This window comes from Carassius gibelio, chromosome A4 (genome assembly GCF_023724105.1).
Source record: "Carassius gibelio isolate Cgi1373 ecotype wild population from Czech Republic chromosome A4, carGib1.2-hapl.c, whole genome shotgun sequence".
NCBI classification, from domain to species: Eukaryota; Metazoa; Chordata; class Actinopteri; order Cypriniformes; family Cyprinidae; genus Carassius; species Carassius gibelio.
In genome coordinates, this window is record NC_068374.1 from 13,245,579 (window position 1) to 13,262,662 (window position 17,084).

A 17,084-nucleotide genomic window follows, 5' to 3' on the forward strand; every position below is an offset into this window, starting at 1 on the left:
TTATTATTAAATAATGTTGGAAATAATATTTATATTATGGCCCAATCCCAATTCTAGCCCTTCCCCTTTCCCCTACCCCTCCGTTTCACGCGTTCATGTGAAGGGGTATGGGTGTCTCGATTCTCTTTTGATTGGAGGGGTAGGGGGAAGGGGAAGCACCAGATAGCCCTTCAAACTAAGATTTTTCGGGACCACACTTCAAATGAAGGGGTATGAATTATCTCTGCAACATGGCTGCTACAGCAAACAAAAAGACACGTAAATGTAAGCTTTTCTGGCATAAATAAAGATTTTAATGAAAAGTAATCATTTGTTTTATGTTACATTCAATTGTGAGTTCATATTAACGGTCATGTTACTCAAAGAAATGTTTGCAAAAAATCGCTTATATTTGCTAACGTCATATCATTACAGACTGCATGATAGTTCCACAGCATATCTGATCAGGGTGATAACTAACGTAGACTAATCCCCCCAATAATTAGAAATCGCTAAACCATTTTCTCAAATATTGCCTATTCGGGAGGGAGAGAAAGAGAGAGAAATGGACGTTGCGTGTATCCGTGTCTGTTCATTCATTTTTTTTAGAGTGAGTTTACTTAAAAACAGCGATTGTCTCGTCGCTGGAAAATATAATGTAGCGATTCAGTATTTAAACTGTATTTAATAAAAGTCATGGGGCAGCATTGACAAGTTTATTTTCTCCTGGATCTGTGAGCTGTGTGTATTGTAAGAGCTAGACGACGAATGATGGCATGTGACGTCATAGTAGTGGTGTCCCAATCCTTAGGGGAATATTTTCTCCCCTACCCCTTGACACTCTGTTTCATGTGGCGGAGGGCTAGGGGAAAGGGTTTAAAATAGAATTGGGATTGGGCCTATAGGTGTTAATAAAATCTGTGGTCCCTTTTTGTTCTCCCGGTTTAAGCAGGTTAACATTAAAGTCCCCACAGACAATATAGTTCCTTTTTCCACTTTGACCTGGTTCACAACTTTAAGTGGTGAACCAGGAGTCATATACATACAACTAATAGTTACATTGTTCGTTTTTCAATTTTAACTTCAACGGTCACACATTCTAGGACATTATCAATTGTTGTTGACATTATTTAGTAAATTGGATTGTAAATTAGAATCCACATAAGTAGCAATTCCACCTCCGTTTTTGTCTTCCCTATTCCTTACAAACAGTTCATGTCCATCTAGCTCTACATCTAATACCTTATCCTTATTCAACCATGTTTCATAAACAGCCACTATACTAAACTTGTTTAAATAGTCTTTAATTTTAGCAAGATTTTTCCATAAACTTCTACTATTGAAGTTTATTTAAATTTACATTTATTCATTTAGCAAACACTTTTCTTCAAAGAGACTTAAAAACGAAGACCGTGGAAGCAAATCAAAAACAACAAAAAGAGAAATGATATACAAGTGCTATAACAAGTATCAGTTTGCTTAACACAATACACATAGCAAGGGCTTTTCAATAATATAATAAAAAGAAAACAAATAGAATAGAAAAAGAATAGAGCAAGCTATAGTTAGAGGTCATATATATATATATATTTATGACCTCCAGCTATTTCACTTCAGCACCGCTTTTCACACAAGCACGCAAATGAGGATTAGCGTATGTAGCCTGTGAAGTCTAACCACAAACAGATGTACATCGTCTACAGATATAAGTTATTTCATTGCACTTTAACAAGGAAACTGAACGGCCTATATATGTGCAATATTTTTTACGAGCCCTCACTAACTGAGTTTAATGCGACAGTTTTGTTAGAATGCATCTCATTCCAGCTCATCATGAGGCACTCAGTCCGGAGCGCTGTATGACTGATGCATCAGTTCAACTTTACTCCAAATATACAAACTTACCTGTTTTGAATACTTTATATTTAATGTGTTTTGTTTTGTTTTTAATAACCCACCCCAACCCCACCCGCAGGTTATGAGACGACCCGCGCATCACTAATACACACAGTGTTGCAGTGTTGACAGAAACGAAGAGACAGCTATACGCCCTGCTGGAGTTACGTCCTTGGACGCCGGTGGAGCTATGTGGCGACGTATAAAATGTGCAACAAAACCCGGTGAGCAGACAACGCACGAGATGAAAAACCTGATGTTTTTGTGGCTAGTAAATTTGGCTAGTAAAAATGCTGTGTGGCTAGTAACCACTAGCCAAAGTGAGCAAAAAAAGTTAATGTCAAGCCCTATATATATATATATATATATATATATATATATATATATATATACTCACACACACACACACACACAATTGCATAATAAATGAAAAGAAAAATAGAATACAAAAAGATTAGAAAGGTTTTTTTTTTTTTTTAAGAATAGAATTAGAATAGTGAGTGTTAAAGTTAGAGGGTCAAATAAAGATGGAAGGAGATGTGTTTTAAGCCGATTCTTGAAGAATCGTAAAATTGTTTAAAAAAAAAAAAATGTAAAATTGTGTATTACAGATAAAGATTATTCATATTGACTTTATTATTAAATTGTTCTTCTGTGTAATACTGACAATTTGGTTCATTATAATGGTTTCTGGGTCAATTTCTCTCAATGTCATACTTGTTGGTTCTGATAAATCTAAAATTAATAAAATTATGGATGTGTCAGATAAATAGATGATGACATATGATATATGATAACATATATGTTAGTGAATTAATCTTTGAGGTTTGGTTTTTGTGTTGAGTTTTGTGTAAAGTTCTCACCATCTTCTGATAGTATCTGGTAGGTTGTCTTTTTACTCAATCCCCAGTTTTTTTCCGGTGTCTTGACTACTTTTTTGCCTCTCATTCCATCATTAGAGAAATCCTCGAATCTGTCTAATGAGCTCTGGTCCAGGTTTTCATATATGTGAGTTGTTTTCATTGATTCTCTGACATAAGAAACAAAACTCTCTTTCTTTTTAATAACAGTATGTGCTGATCTGCCTTCCATTGTACTTTCCTTTTCAAAAAACTCTCCTATGTATGCCAGTTCTTGTCTTTTCTCTTTACTTTGCTTTGTTTCGCTGTATGTATATTCTTCCTCTGTTTTCTTTCCTCTTATGCTTTCATTTTCTTGTTCAGTGACAGTGTATGTCGTTCTCTCTTCCTTTACATTGTGGGTTGTGAAAATATCTGGAGCTGATTTTGCTTGCTGTTGTTTCATTTCTGTCTCTTTTCTTTTGTCCGTCTTTTCTTCCTCTTGATTTGTCTTTATTCTTATGCTCTTTTTTCGAGACACTGAGTAAATCTCAATTTTGTAATGCTGGTGATTATTCTGTTTGATGGTTTCATCAATCTTCTGCAGAAGCTCTGTGATTTGAGTTTGATTTATCTCATTTTTACTGTTAATTGCATGATAATTATCTCTGCAGTGACTGATCAGCTCTTGAAATTTAGAATCAAGTATAAAGTGCATCCATTCTCTCCTTGACATTTGTTCTCTTCCAGTGACCAGAACCATGGTGTATTTAAAAGCTTGAGCTCCAAAGATTTCCTGAATCTTTCCCACAATGTTCCTCTGCTCCTCCTCAAAGTTTTCCAGGTTGATGACAAGCAGGAACACATGTGGACCAGGATGAGAGAGATACATACTCCTCATCATTTCATTCTTCATCTCTTCATCAGTCAGCTGAGTGTTGAAGAATCCTGGAGTGTCGATGATGGAGATGTTTCTGTCTTTTACTCTTTCTGTCTGTAACTCACTATTTCTGGTTGTGCTCTCTTTAAATGCCTCTCGACCCAGTATTGCATTTCCTATTGCGCTCTTTCCAGCACCAGAGAATCCCAGCAGCACAATCCTGAGATCCTCTGAATCACCTGCATTCAAACAGTTATTGTCATTAGCTGGAGCTCTATAGATGATTTATAAATGAGTCTGTGAATCTAACAGTTTTATCCTTATTTAATAACAGTAACCCAAGTTTCCTACCACTATGTATCATGCACAATTTCATGCTAATTTACACTAAAGCATTGGTGGATTAAACGTATGTGCATGGGACAAGGGACATTCAAGGGACACCGCATATTATTTTTTCCCCAGGTAAAACAAGTCATACTCTATAATAATAATAATAGCTTTCTAGCCAAAGTAAAGAAACATTTTAAATCTTCTAAACCTTCTAACCTTTAAAAATTATTTTTGTTGGTGTAACCTTTCAATGAGAAATTCATTATTGCTTGTTTGCTTTTCAAACATTTAAGAAAATAAAAATTATGCATGAAAAAGTGCAGCTTGCAAGTTAGTTGACAAAGACAAAATTGTTTACATTTGTCAAAAAAAAAAAAAAATACTGGTCTTTTGTAAGATTTAAAGGGGTCTTATGATGTGGCTAAAAATAAGATTATTTTCCACATAACATACATTATTGTTTCTCCTCTATATCTGTAACGTTGATTTTTACCAAGCCCTTCATTCTGAAGTGTGCTCTGATTGGCAAGCTATCAAGTGCATTGTGATTAGCCAAATACCTGAAGTGTTTGACGGAAATGTTACACCCCTTACCATACTTTGGTGCGACAAGACAGAAACATTAAAACACATTATAAACGAGGCATTTATTGCATCCAGTGGGGACATAATTATGGATTACAATGACTTATAATGTCTTTTTACATGTTGCGTTGCATTGTGCCATGTAAACAAAACCATGTCTGCATTTGTGATCTGAGAAATAACATACAACAAGCGCTATTCTACACTGCGCAAAACTCACGTTTGAATCATCAGTGGCAAATTCTTTACATATATAAACGTACTTAAAGACTGTGAGTCAGAACAGCTGGCATTGTAGTCTACTCTTCCAGGATCAGAAAACAGTCCACCATATAATGCACAGCATACATCTGAATATTTAGATTGAACTGTTCTGGAAAAGTGTTGTAAATGTACCCTAACAACTGATTTCTAGTAGTGTCCTCTTTTGGAGAGCCAAAGAAAGTTTTTTTTTTGCTTTTGCAACGAAACACACAATGTCTTCACAATATGACAGCAGCGGTGGCAGTAACAATAAAGTTATGCTTTCTTTCTTAGCGTGAACATTTGGGCAACGTTTTAGGAGGGCGTGAATGAGTCTTAACTTTTATAAAGAATATCTCTTTCGATTTGATACTTTAATCTTTCGGTAACACTTTAAAATAATGGTCCGTTGTTAATAAGTATAAAGTGAAGAATTAGCTTCTTTATGGAAACGTGTATATATATATATATATATATATACGTTTCCATAAAGAAGCTAATTGTTCACTTTATAGACGTAGCTGTTGTGATTAGTAATTAATTAGTTATTCTTCATTAGTTGGCCATAGTTCAAAAGTAGTTCTCAATGAAGATATTTTTCTTTAGTAATTATCAAATAACTAATAAGGAACTACCTATGTCCTAAATGAGCTATTACTTACTGCTTAGTTAATCTTGCTTCTATATTAGTTAATAGTATTAAGTTAAGTGTTAATGTAGTACTACCTATTACTTCCTGCGTAGTTACTTATTAACAACTGACCATTATTTTAAAGTGTTACCAATCTTTCCAACTTAAGGATCTTATCTATTTACAAATATCTTAAAAATCACATCATGTGACCACTTTAATTTGGGATGTTGACAACTAAATTAGGTTAGGGTTTTTATAGGTTTATGCTTTCATAATGATTTGAAATAGTTGATTCCGCAACTTATTCATGCACATTTACATCAGTCAATCAAAGATATGAACAAATATAATACAGTATAAATAGATAATAACTTCGTATTAAAGGTTGGGGGTTTAAGACTCTTTCTAGTTCTGGTGTGATGAATTAGGATATTAAAAACATGTTAGTGTATTGGAGAAAGACAACCTGATGAATCAAGCACTGATGCTTAAATGTGAACTTTGTTGTATAATCTACAGAATTCCTTGCTGAATGTAACATCACTAATTTAACTTTATGTCTATATCATTTACAGGACAGACAGCCCTAATCCACCAGCAAACTTTGGACCTTACTAGCATACGTTATCAAGTTTTCAGTTAACTTTGAACTCAATGAAAATGTAAATGTAATAATAGCCAATAAAGAAATTCTTAGATCAGGGAAGTCAAGCCATTTTCCTGAACAAGCTAATGAAAGCCTTTACTTGAAAATCACAGAAAAGTGAGTTGGATCAGAGTTGGAATTAAAATCTGTTAGTACAGAACAAAACAGAATATATATATATATATATATATATATATATATATATATATATATATATATATATAAGGAAATTCTCTAAAATATTTGATGTGATAGCATTAGGACAGTGGCAATGATTCTTTTAAAACTAATGTATTATGAAATGTAGTAACATACATGTCATTTCTAAATATAGTAGAACATCTTTAAATTAAAAGGTTGCAATATTACTTTTAAATATTAATCAGTTTAGTGCTGCCAATGCCACAAACAAAATAAATACAGTACATACTTTCTCAATATTATACTAAACCAGATGTACAAGTATCATATTAGGTTATTAAATTAACACTAACCTTCAAGTTCTGATTCCATTTTGTCTCTTGCAATTTGTTTTTGTCTTCCAGAGTCTCTGTCTTTATCTGACTAAATGATCTGAAGAGAAACTAAAGCCATCTAAATTGAACCTTGACCACTGATCATCAGTCTAACTCCTCCCATTAACCGTAAATTCACTGCAGTATACTTAGTATTTTATTTTATTTGTTTTGTTTTGTTACTGGTAGCAGCATGGTTATTTGAAAAATCAAAAGTGAGTATAATAATAATAATAATCTACCTCTGCATATAGTGCCAGTAGCTATGAAACATGGATTTTATATGTACACACAGACACACACAAACACACGTCCTTGTGTCAAATAAGGGAGTGTCTGAGCTAACCTGTAAAAATCGACTGGAAAAGGTATGTAAAAACAATTCTGGGACCCAGTATGGATGTGAGTTGGCTGCCATGACTTTGCCACCAACATAAAATGAGCGTTATGAATAAAACAGGCAGAAATTAAAGTCAGGTCAAGTTTTCTTCTAGTTCTTTTCACATTACACATTGTTTTGAAGCAGCTTTACAGAAATTCCGACTCAATGTATAGTTACACGAGCTACCAAAATAAAATAAAAAAATAAAGTAACAAATATGTGTCCCTGGAGTACAAAACCAGTATTAAGTTGCAGGGGTATATTTTTAGCAATAGCCTAAAAAAAAACATTGTATGTTTTTAAAATTATCTGTTTTTCTTGTATGCCATAATTTCTTAAGATATTAAGTAAAGATCATTTTCAATGAAGATATTTTGTAAATTTCCTACCATAAATATATCAAAACGTAATTTTTGATTAATAATATGCATTGCTAATAATTCATTTGGACAACTTCAAAGACTCGGTTTTTAGATTTGTTTGCACCCTCAGATTACAGATATTTAAATCGTTGTATTTCAGCCAAATATTCGGCCTAATACAGCATACATCATATGAAAGCTGCAAAATAAGCTTTGCATTGATGCATAAATCTCAGTTTTGAAAAATTGACACTTACAACTTTGTTGTCAAGGGTCACACATACAAAGCGCAGCATTTGACTGAGGCAATTCAAATGTGAATGCACGAGAGCAAGCAGAGCTTAATCAGCCTATGCTATAGAATCAGTTTAGATTTTATTTTTATCATTTCAAATATGTGTAAAATATTGTTCAACAGACTAAGACTGATAGGCTATGTAATTTGAGAGGAATTTGTTTGTTCATAGCCGCCATGCGACAATTTCTAATAATATGACATCAACCACGTCAAGCTCCAGATTTTCTTGATCCTTACATTTCTTTATCGCTCGTGACAGTAAGCTTTAAAGCTGCAGTCGGTAACTTTTGATGCTCTAGCGGTTAATTGACAGAACTGCTTGCGTCTTGCGGAAGAACATCGTAGCCGGAACTACTTCTCTCTGTTTATGTCTATGAAGAATCACAAAGGTACTGGGTTACTCCGCTGCGGTACCCCCGAAGCAATCTAAAATAGTCTGAATATAAACACTTATTATACAGTATTGTTCAAAATAATAGCAGTACAATGTGACTAACCAGAATAATCAAGGTTTTTCGTATATTTTTTTATTGCTACGTGGCAAACAAGTTACCAGTAGGTTCAGTAGATTCTCAGAAAACAAATGAGACCCAGCATTCATGATATGCACGCTCTTAAGGCTGTGCAATTGGGCAATTAGTTGAAAGGGGTGTGTTCAAAAAAATAGCAGTGTGGCATTCAATCACTGAGGTCATCAATTTTGTGAAGAAACAGGTGTGAATCAGGTGGCCCCTATTTAAGGATGAAGCCAACACTTGTTGAACATGCATTTGAAAGCTGAGGAAAATGGGTCGTTCAAGACATTGTTCAGAAGAACAGCGTACTTTGATTAAAAAGTTGATTAGAGAGGGGAAAACCTATAAAGAGGTGCAAAAAATGATAGGCTGTTCAGCTAAAATGATCTCCAATGCCTTAAAATGGAGAGCAAAACCAGAGAGACGTGGAAGAAAATGGAAGACAACCATCAAAATGGATAGAAGAATAACCAGAATGGCAAAGGCTCAGCCAATGATCACCTCCAGGATGATCAAAGACAGTCTGGAGTTACCTGTAAGTACTGTGACAGTTAGAAGACGTCTGTGTGAAGCTAATCTATTTTCAAGAATCCCCCGCAAAGTCCCTCTGTTAAAAAAAAGGCATGTGCAGAAGAGGTTACAATTTGCCAAAGAACACATCAACTGGCCTAAAGAGAAATGGAGGAACATTTTGTGGACTGATGAGAGTAAAATTGTTCTTTTTGGGTCCAAGGGCCACAGGCAGTTTGTGAGACGACCCCCAAACTCTGAATTCAAGCCACAGTACACAGTGAAGACAGTGAAGCATGGAGGTGCAAGCATCATGATATGGGCATGTTTCTCCTACTATGGTGTTGGGCCTATTTATCGCATAGCAGGGATCATGGATCAGTTTGCATATGTTAAAATACTTGAAGAGGTCATGTTGCCCTATGCTGAAGAGGACATGCCCTTGAAATGGTTGTTTCAACAAGACAATGACCCAAAACACACTAGTAAACGGGCAAAGTCTTGGTTCCAAACCAACAAAATTAATGTTATGGAGTGGCCAGCCCAATCTCCAGACCTTAATCCAATTGAGAACTTGTGGGGTGATATCAAAAATGCTGTTTCTGAAGCAAAACCAAGAAATGTGAATGAATTGTGGAATGTTGTTAAAGAATCATGGAGTGGAATAACAGCTGAGAGGTGCCACAAGTTGGTTGACTCCATGCCACACAGATGTCAAGCAGTTTTAAAAAACTGTGGTCATACAACTAAATATTAGTTTAGTGATTCACAGGATTGCTAAATCCCAGAAAAAAAAAATGTTTGTACAAAATAGTTTTGAGTTTGTACAGTCAAAGGTAGACACTGCTATTTTTTTGAACACACCCCTTTCAACTAATTGCCCAATTGCACAGCCTTAAGAGCGTGCATATCATGAATGCTGGGTCTTGTTTGTTTTCTGACAATCTACTGAACCTACTGGTAACTTGTTTGCCACGTAGCAATAAAAAATATACTAAAAACCTTGATTATTCTGGTTAGTCACATTGTACTGCTATTATTTTGAACAATACTGTAGGTGTACCCTAGTGATTCAGGACAAGCCAAAAACACGGTTTGGAAAATGGATTCATGGTGTACTCGCTTATTATATAAATTTTTCTACATTTTGAACACAAACAAAGTTACGGACCGCAGCTCTGATTGGTTGTTTCTTACCGGGAGCGATGGAGTTTCTGCAAATGTCAATAGGACACTGGGAGGAGCCAGAGGAGCTAGATTTTTTCACAGATTATCTGTCTCATATTCTACTGTCAAGACATAATGACAGGTTTAACAAATATGTAAAAAATATATTTTTACAAAAGTTACCTACTGCAGCTTTAAGCAGTAGGCCTGAAGACCGCATGCATGTAGGTTACATATCATGAAAATAAATTATAAACGATAAACATAGATTGACACTGTATATCTAAGCCTCATTAAGAAGGCCTACTGTTAACATAAACTAGCATTGATAACACTCACATCATATATTATGCTGTAGTTTTAAAGTTCTATCTTCACCAATAATATAATAAACATTTATTTTGCATAAAATTTCATTTATGTTGTTTGAGTCATAAAAGGTGTTTTGTTGTGTCGATTACTGATGCAATAACATGAATGAATCCTACCTCTGTTTTGTTACCAAAACACATTTTGGGAGGGAAAATTGTTGGATGTAAATGTTATTTGAGGGATCTCACTTGAGGTATTTTAAGATAAGTACCAAGCATAGTCTCTCTCCCCCCCCACCCCAAAATGCATGCATTTTAACTGATATAAACTTTATATACCTGTCAGTGCCATTGTTTTGTCTCAAGTTGCATGCCAAAAATGTATTAATTTTGTGGTTGTATACTTAATTGTCCTAATTGAACTATGGCATAATCATGGTTTAATCTAAGCCCCATATGTGAAACCAGACCTTTATGTCCCATCCTAGACATAATTTATAAATCAACCACTAGAGGTCCCTTCAGTGCTTTATAACTAGTAAAGACAGGTTAATAGGTTAAGAGGTTAATAATCATAACAATTCAGGTTTACTGAAGCATTAGCAATGCATTCAATACTTATAAGAAGTACATGTACCACTGGAAAGTTTTTGATGTTAGTTTATGTCAAAACTATTTATAAATGTTGCATTGATTTAAAAAGTTACAAACTATTTACAGTATAACCGACATTATTTGGCATAGCTTTAAATGAGAATGTGATGTGTAACTTGTGAAGGATTTCTCTGTCTGAAGTATATTTCTGGTTTCTTATGTCTTGAAATAAAAATAAAATAAAAACAGCAAAAAAATATAAAGTAGAACTAAGCACTCTATGCTGCTATCAGATTAAACTCGAACTTAAAAGGGGCCCACACACAACATTTTTCAGACACACACATTAAACAAAAAAGATCCAGCATACAATGACGATTAATCCCTCAGAAAGGATTAAAGGGAACAAATTAGTTTTAATGTGGCAGCTGAACAGGTTTATAATGGTTGTGATTGAATGGGTTATTATTCCTCAATAAGGTCATCCAACAATGCATTTCTCAGAAGTCTTGACTGATGCCTGAAAAAAGGTTTTGTGTTTGCGGGTCTCTCATCTAATACTGCTGTAGATCACTGATCACTGTCTTTTACAGTTTCCAAAGTTTGAATCTGATCGCCTGAAAGCAACAAATAAATTATGTTAAGGCTTATATAATAAATGTGTGTTTTTTTTTTCTCATCCCACGGCAACATCTGATGAACTCAACAAACATTGGGTTCCCATCTGTTTTTCTCTTTCTTTCGATGAAATTGGACAGTTGTGTACTGGATCTCCTCAGTTTCTTAGAATTCTGGAGTTTTTGCTCTAAATGTGCTGGTTTTCACACTGGCATACGGAGCATTATTGACTGTATCAGTTTCAGAAAGAGGCTCGTCATGAACAAAAAGAGACTTTTAGTAATGATAAATCCACAGGGGAACAAATAGGACATCATAGGAGTAACACAAACACGAACCAAAAACTTAAATGAGATTGGAACTAAGGAAAACTCAAGGCATAAATAAACAGTTGATGAGGATTTGAAACAGAATGGTGTGGAGATTTAATGCTGTGTTCCGTTTACCTCGAAAGTCAGATGTCGGAGCTGGGAATGACATCACATCCAAATGGACCATGTTTTCAGTATAGAGGAGTCAGAAAACCAAGATGGACGTGCTAGCAAGCTAGCAAGGTTTAGTCAAAGATTCTCTATTGTTTAGAGAATCTCCCAAGATGCTGGGGTCACATGTCACGGTCAGTGGCTGTTTGTGGATTGGTCGGCAGTCTGAAAGGCGGCAGTTTTTCTTTTTCTTACAAAAATCATCTAAAATTTTAAATACATTTTAAATTGTATATATATTGCCATTGGTGTGCACCACTGAGTTCAGCGACTCAGACAAACCTAAGTGCTAATAGACAATAAATTACTACTTTTCCCTCTACTGTTGATAGACTGAGCACCCATTGCCTATTGGTTTCAGAAGTTGGATTTGTTGTCCTAATTTCCAACCTCTGAGTCGAAAGGGAACGCACTATAATTAACAACCATAATTAGTAAGAACACATGCAAATGGGAACAAGGAAAACCAAAAGGCAAAGAAGCTAAACTGAGATTGTGAATCTGTGAGGATAGAAAACGTCTCAGGTTACGAATGTAACCATGGTTCCCTGAGAGGGAACGAGACACTGCGTCCTCTGAAGGGACACTATGGGGAACACCTCGTCGTGACCCGTGTCTGAAGCATACTTTGAAAAACGCCAATGTGTTGGCCGGCGACAGCCTCTGACGTCGCTACCGGCGCGACTATAAATACGCGCCCGTAGGACCCGTCACTTATCTTCTTCGTGAAGCTTGCGTCCGAAGCATGGCAGGGAGCTAGAGGACGCAGTGTCTCGTTCCCTCTCAGGGAACCATGGTTACATTCGTAACCTGAGACGTTCCCTGTCAAGGGAACTTCGAACTGCGTCCTCTGAAGGGACACTATGGGGAACAGTATACCCACACCGCCATGCTGAGAGGAGTGCAGGCCAGAATCATGGCAAACACTAAGTACCAACTCTACCATTTCACCGGGAGTCGCCCCTGGGACGGTTCGACGGCTGTCCATGACATTATCCCTTATGGCCAAAGGCCTAAGCTACATACCCAACTTACCTGAAGGGCCTCGGCCCGGGGTAGAGCTGAAGGCTTGGAATCACGAAAGATTCCTTTAAAGGGATACGGCTAAGAACTTAGCACTGTTTATTACCAAGTCTTGCCTGTCACAAAGGAGGGGCTCTCGTGGCACTCTGATAAGAGCAGCTCGTAGATGGAATGGCCCGGGAGCAGAGCAATTGGAGGACGGAACATACAGATGAAGCCTCGGCCACGCCTGTACCATGGCGTCCAGCCCCAATGGAGCTGGATGAGTCAGAGGAAGCCAGAGGGGATAGTGCGACGCTCTCTTGAGCCGCAAAACCGATCCACCCAGGTCTGGCCAATCTCTCTAACTCTACTTCAACACCTTGGTGCGAAGGCGCCATTCCCCGAGCCTCAGCCCCTGCCTCAGCAGGATGTCTGCTCTCACAGTGCGTCTCAAAACAGTATGTAGTACTGGAGCGCTCTGATGAAAAAAACGAGAATTCAGTCTCCCATGAGAGGAGGACTCCGAGCTCCGAGCAGCATGCTCATAGGCGACCCTTTTAGAAAAGGGGAGCGCTGCTAAACTACCGCGAGAATTGCCCACACAGCCCCCCATGTTAAGGGGCGGTGCTTGAGGTGTATAACAAATACACACTGGTTGGATGAAGCCCAAGGAACCCCGGGGCTAATCATCTTAAGAAAGGGAACGAAGCGGAGCGCGTAACCCTTACCGTACAGGATTTTAGAAAGTGCGCAGAGCCTTGCGTGCACACTTACCACTTACATGGATTTGAGACAGTGCACAAAGTGTTCACGTGCACACTGACCACCATGTGGTTTTGAGAAAGTACACAGGCTTAGCGTGTGTACAGAAAAAAGTTACCTGACAACCACTGTATGTGGGAGCTCACCTTCAGAGAGACCTGTGAAGCCTACTATCTGATAACCACAATATGTGGGAGTTCACCAACAGAGAGGCCTACTACCGGTTACCTGATAACCACCTCAGTGGAAGTTAATATGGAACTCGACTCCAGGGAGGCCTGGTGAGGCCTACTACCTGACAACCACAAACCGTGGGAGCTTGTTTTTTTTTTTTTTTTTTTTTTTTTTTAGTGGAAACGCACAGCATGTGGGAGCTAAATCTCCAGGGAGGCCTGGTGAGGCCTACTACCTGACAACCACAGTATGTGGGAGCTCACCATCAGAGAGGCCTGGTGAAGCCTACTATCTGAAAAGACCACAATATGCGGGAGTCCACACAGCCCCTCATGTTGAGGGAAGCGATGCTTGGGGTGTATAACAAATACACACTGGTTGAATGAAGCCCAAGAAACCTCGGGGCTAATCATCTTAAGAAAGGGAACGAAGCAGGGCGCGTAACCCTTACCGTATAGGATTTTAGAAAGTGCGCAGAGCCTTGCGTGCACACTTACCACTTACGTGGATTTGAGACAGTGCGCAAAGTGTTCACGTGCACACTGACCACCATGTGGTTTTGAGACAGTACACAGGCTTAGCGTGTGTACAGAAAGGTTCCTAAGCATCGCAGAGGCGCTGGATCGCACGGGAGAGGCGAGCTCCAACCCTCAAGCGAGGGGAGCATCACCTGAGGCAGTACATACAGAAGGACTCCGTAACTACCACCTCCCCGGATGCGCCAAGCGGCCAGGCGGCCCCTCAGGGTGACCTGGCCGGATATCCATGATATTCCCTGCAGTGCTATGCCAGTTCTGACGATCAGCCAGGCTCCTCGGGAGGGGTGTGGGACGAGCAACCGCAGAGCGCTTGCTTCCCGCACGTGGAACTCGCTCCGCGGTGGGTGTTTGCGCCCTGGGGGGGCGAACCCACGCGGCACGGCCGCCTGCCGAAAGCGTGTGATCGTGGCCAGAGCACAAGGCTGGAACTGAGCACTGTAAAAGGAAACTCACAGAGTCTGTTAGAAGACATAACCACCAGCAACATAACACCCATAAGCAGAAAGGGTTACATACTCACCCACCCTCCTGTACTGGAGTCCCGCTTTACGGGGCGTCCCCTTTTGGTCCGGACCGTCAGTAAGGAGGTCACTATGAAAATAGGACCAACCAAAAACATAATAGGTCCAGGATAGGAGACTGTTATGTGAGAAACTTTCCACCTAACCACGATCAGGTGGAGCGCTGGTGGCTACAGGGGAATTAGGCAGGGGAGAAATGAAACAGAATTTAAAAACATCCAAAAGGAAGTAACAAACTCCTAGGTATCGCTCTGATCCAGACGAGAACGCTGCCCCGTCTGAATCACATCCTTCAGACCCTGCTTACCTCTTCGTGACCCGCGATTCCTCTTGCCCCTGCCCTCAGGCGGGGGAGGAGCACGAGCCGCGACACTAGCCTTCTGCGCCCGTCTTCGATCCTCAGATCGAGATGGGCCAGGACCCCTTTGTTGTTCGGGCTCTGCTACTGCGTATGATTTACCATTTAAGCGGGATGTATCCTGGAAGGGCTTAGATGGCAAAGAGGGAGATTTTAGAGAGGATGTTCCCCCACTGAGAGATAGCAAGCCAGCATCTCTTCTACAGGGGGCATCCTCTCATAGCCGTCCTCGTGCATGCCATCGATATCAGCATAACTCGTATGCTGAAACCGATGGATGCAAGAGAAAACGGCCTCTTCCATTCCTTTTCAACTTCTGCATGTAAGTCAGGCAAGAATGGAAGGCTCACCTGGGCTGCAGGCTATGGTCAGAAAAATAACACTCATCGAGTCTACCTCGCGACGTTACCTTTCTGGCACACTTCCATGGCAAGTTTATTTATTTTTATTTTATTTAAAAAAATATATTTTATTTTTTTTTATTTTTTTTGCCGCGGCGCGATCCATAACCTCTAACAGCTCCCCTTACGCAGAGCAGGAGAAATGAGCGGCTCAGCCTCAGCTTCTTCACCACTCTCAAATATCTCCTGCTCTTTCTGGTTAGAACCCAGCAGAGCACTAACTTCAGTGTCAGAAAGGGTTAATGACAACGCATCTTCCTCTCGAAGTTCGCTCTCGTTTGCCGCCGGAGAGTGTGAGAGGAAAGTCCCTCTCTAAACTCCTCAGCGAGATCCACCTGCGATCCCCACGAGCTCATTCTCCTCCGTGCCTCGGCAACGGCGGGTCCTGAGCCGCGAGATCCAGATGACAAACGAGAGCGGAGCTTTTCCACAGAAAAACGCTCGCAGTGCGCGCAGATTGCCCCCTCAAGGACATCGCGCGCGTGCTCTTTGCCCAAACAAGAGACGCAAAGACTGTGTGTGTCATCAGGTGTCAAATAACGCTGACATGGATGCACACACTGTTTAAACGCCTTGCTAGTGGATGCCATGATAACCATAATAGATCGCTCTTACCATTCTGGTCATTTCTCAGATGCACGCTTCAAACAAAACAGTCAATGAAGACGAAGAAGATAAGTGACGGGTCCTACGGGCGCGTATTTATAGTCGCGCCGGTAGCGACGTCAGAGGCTGTCGCCGGCCAACACATTGGCGTTTTTCAAAGTATGCTTCAGACACGGGTCACGACGAGGTGTTCCCCATAGTGTCCCTTCAGAGGACGCAGTTCGAAGTTCCCTTGACAGGGAATCTTTAGATTTACCTTTTTTATAATTATCTACAAAGATAATGTTCTACTGTTCTACAAAGATGGTAAATTTAAATGTATGTTAACAATTATGTGAAGAAGACTCTCTTGTCGGCACAAAAACTGCCCTGAAGCGAAATGTATAGTGTGCAGTTCAACCGGTTCTTTCTTATCAAGAATGTTTTCCTTTTCTATGAACAGCTGTACATATTTCTCTCACTTGAGAGAACCTGCATGATTGTTCAATGGACATATATGTTACCGGGGAGGGTAATATGACCTGATATGTAAATGTTTCATCAAGATAAACAACGTTTATTACAATAAATACATTTATAATATAGACACTGATAGAGTTTCATACACTATAATCACATTGTGCTGCTGGCACTTTTAGGTTTCAGCGAGTCAAGATGACGTCTGAAATTTTGTTTTGTGAGAGTGGGAGCAGCAACTAGCCGAGTGTACTACTTTGCTTGTGTGTTTAAGAGATAGAAGTGATATAAAAAAAAAAAATGGTGATCAATATTCACTTGTATTCGTGTCATATTCCATCAGCGAGTAGTATACAGATTGTTCTGTGGTTTGCAATGACTGATGAGGACTGATTGCAAGCTCACATGGAGAGTTTTCTCTCATATCTCATATTCATTGATGAATCATAGTGTGTTAGTGTTGTATTCTCTTA

General features: G+C 39.0%; 1 protein-coding gene across 2 annotated transcripts in view; it reads right to left on the bottom strand.

Moving 5' to 3' along the window:
- The window catches only part of LOC127969170 (GTPase IMAP family member 8-like), a 451,440-nt gene that overhangs the window by 430,614 nt on the left and 3,742 nt on the right, over positions 1-17,084 (bottom strand). The window contains exons 1-2 of one of the 2 annotated variants that reach the window (XM_052570946.1): positions 6,530-6,614; positions 2,739-3,833 (exon numbers count right to left, since the gene is read on the bottom strand). In XM_052570946.1, coding sequence (XP_052426906.1) covers positions 2,739-3,833; positions 6,530-6,548 — 1,114 coding nt within the window. In that variant the 5' untranslated portion in view covers positions 6,549-6,614. Of the gene's footprint in view, positions 1-2,738; positions 3,834-6,529; positions 6,615-17,084 lie in introns of those variants that run through there. The other variant, XM_052570952.1, reaches the window with a different exon arrangement.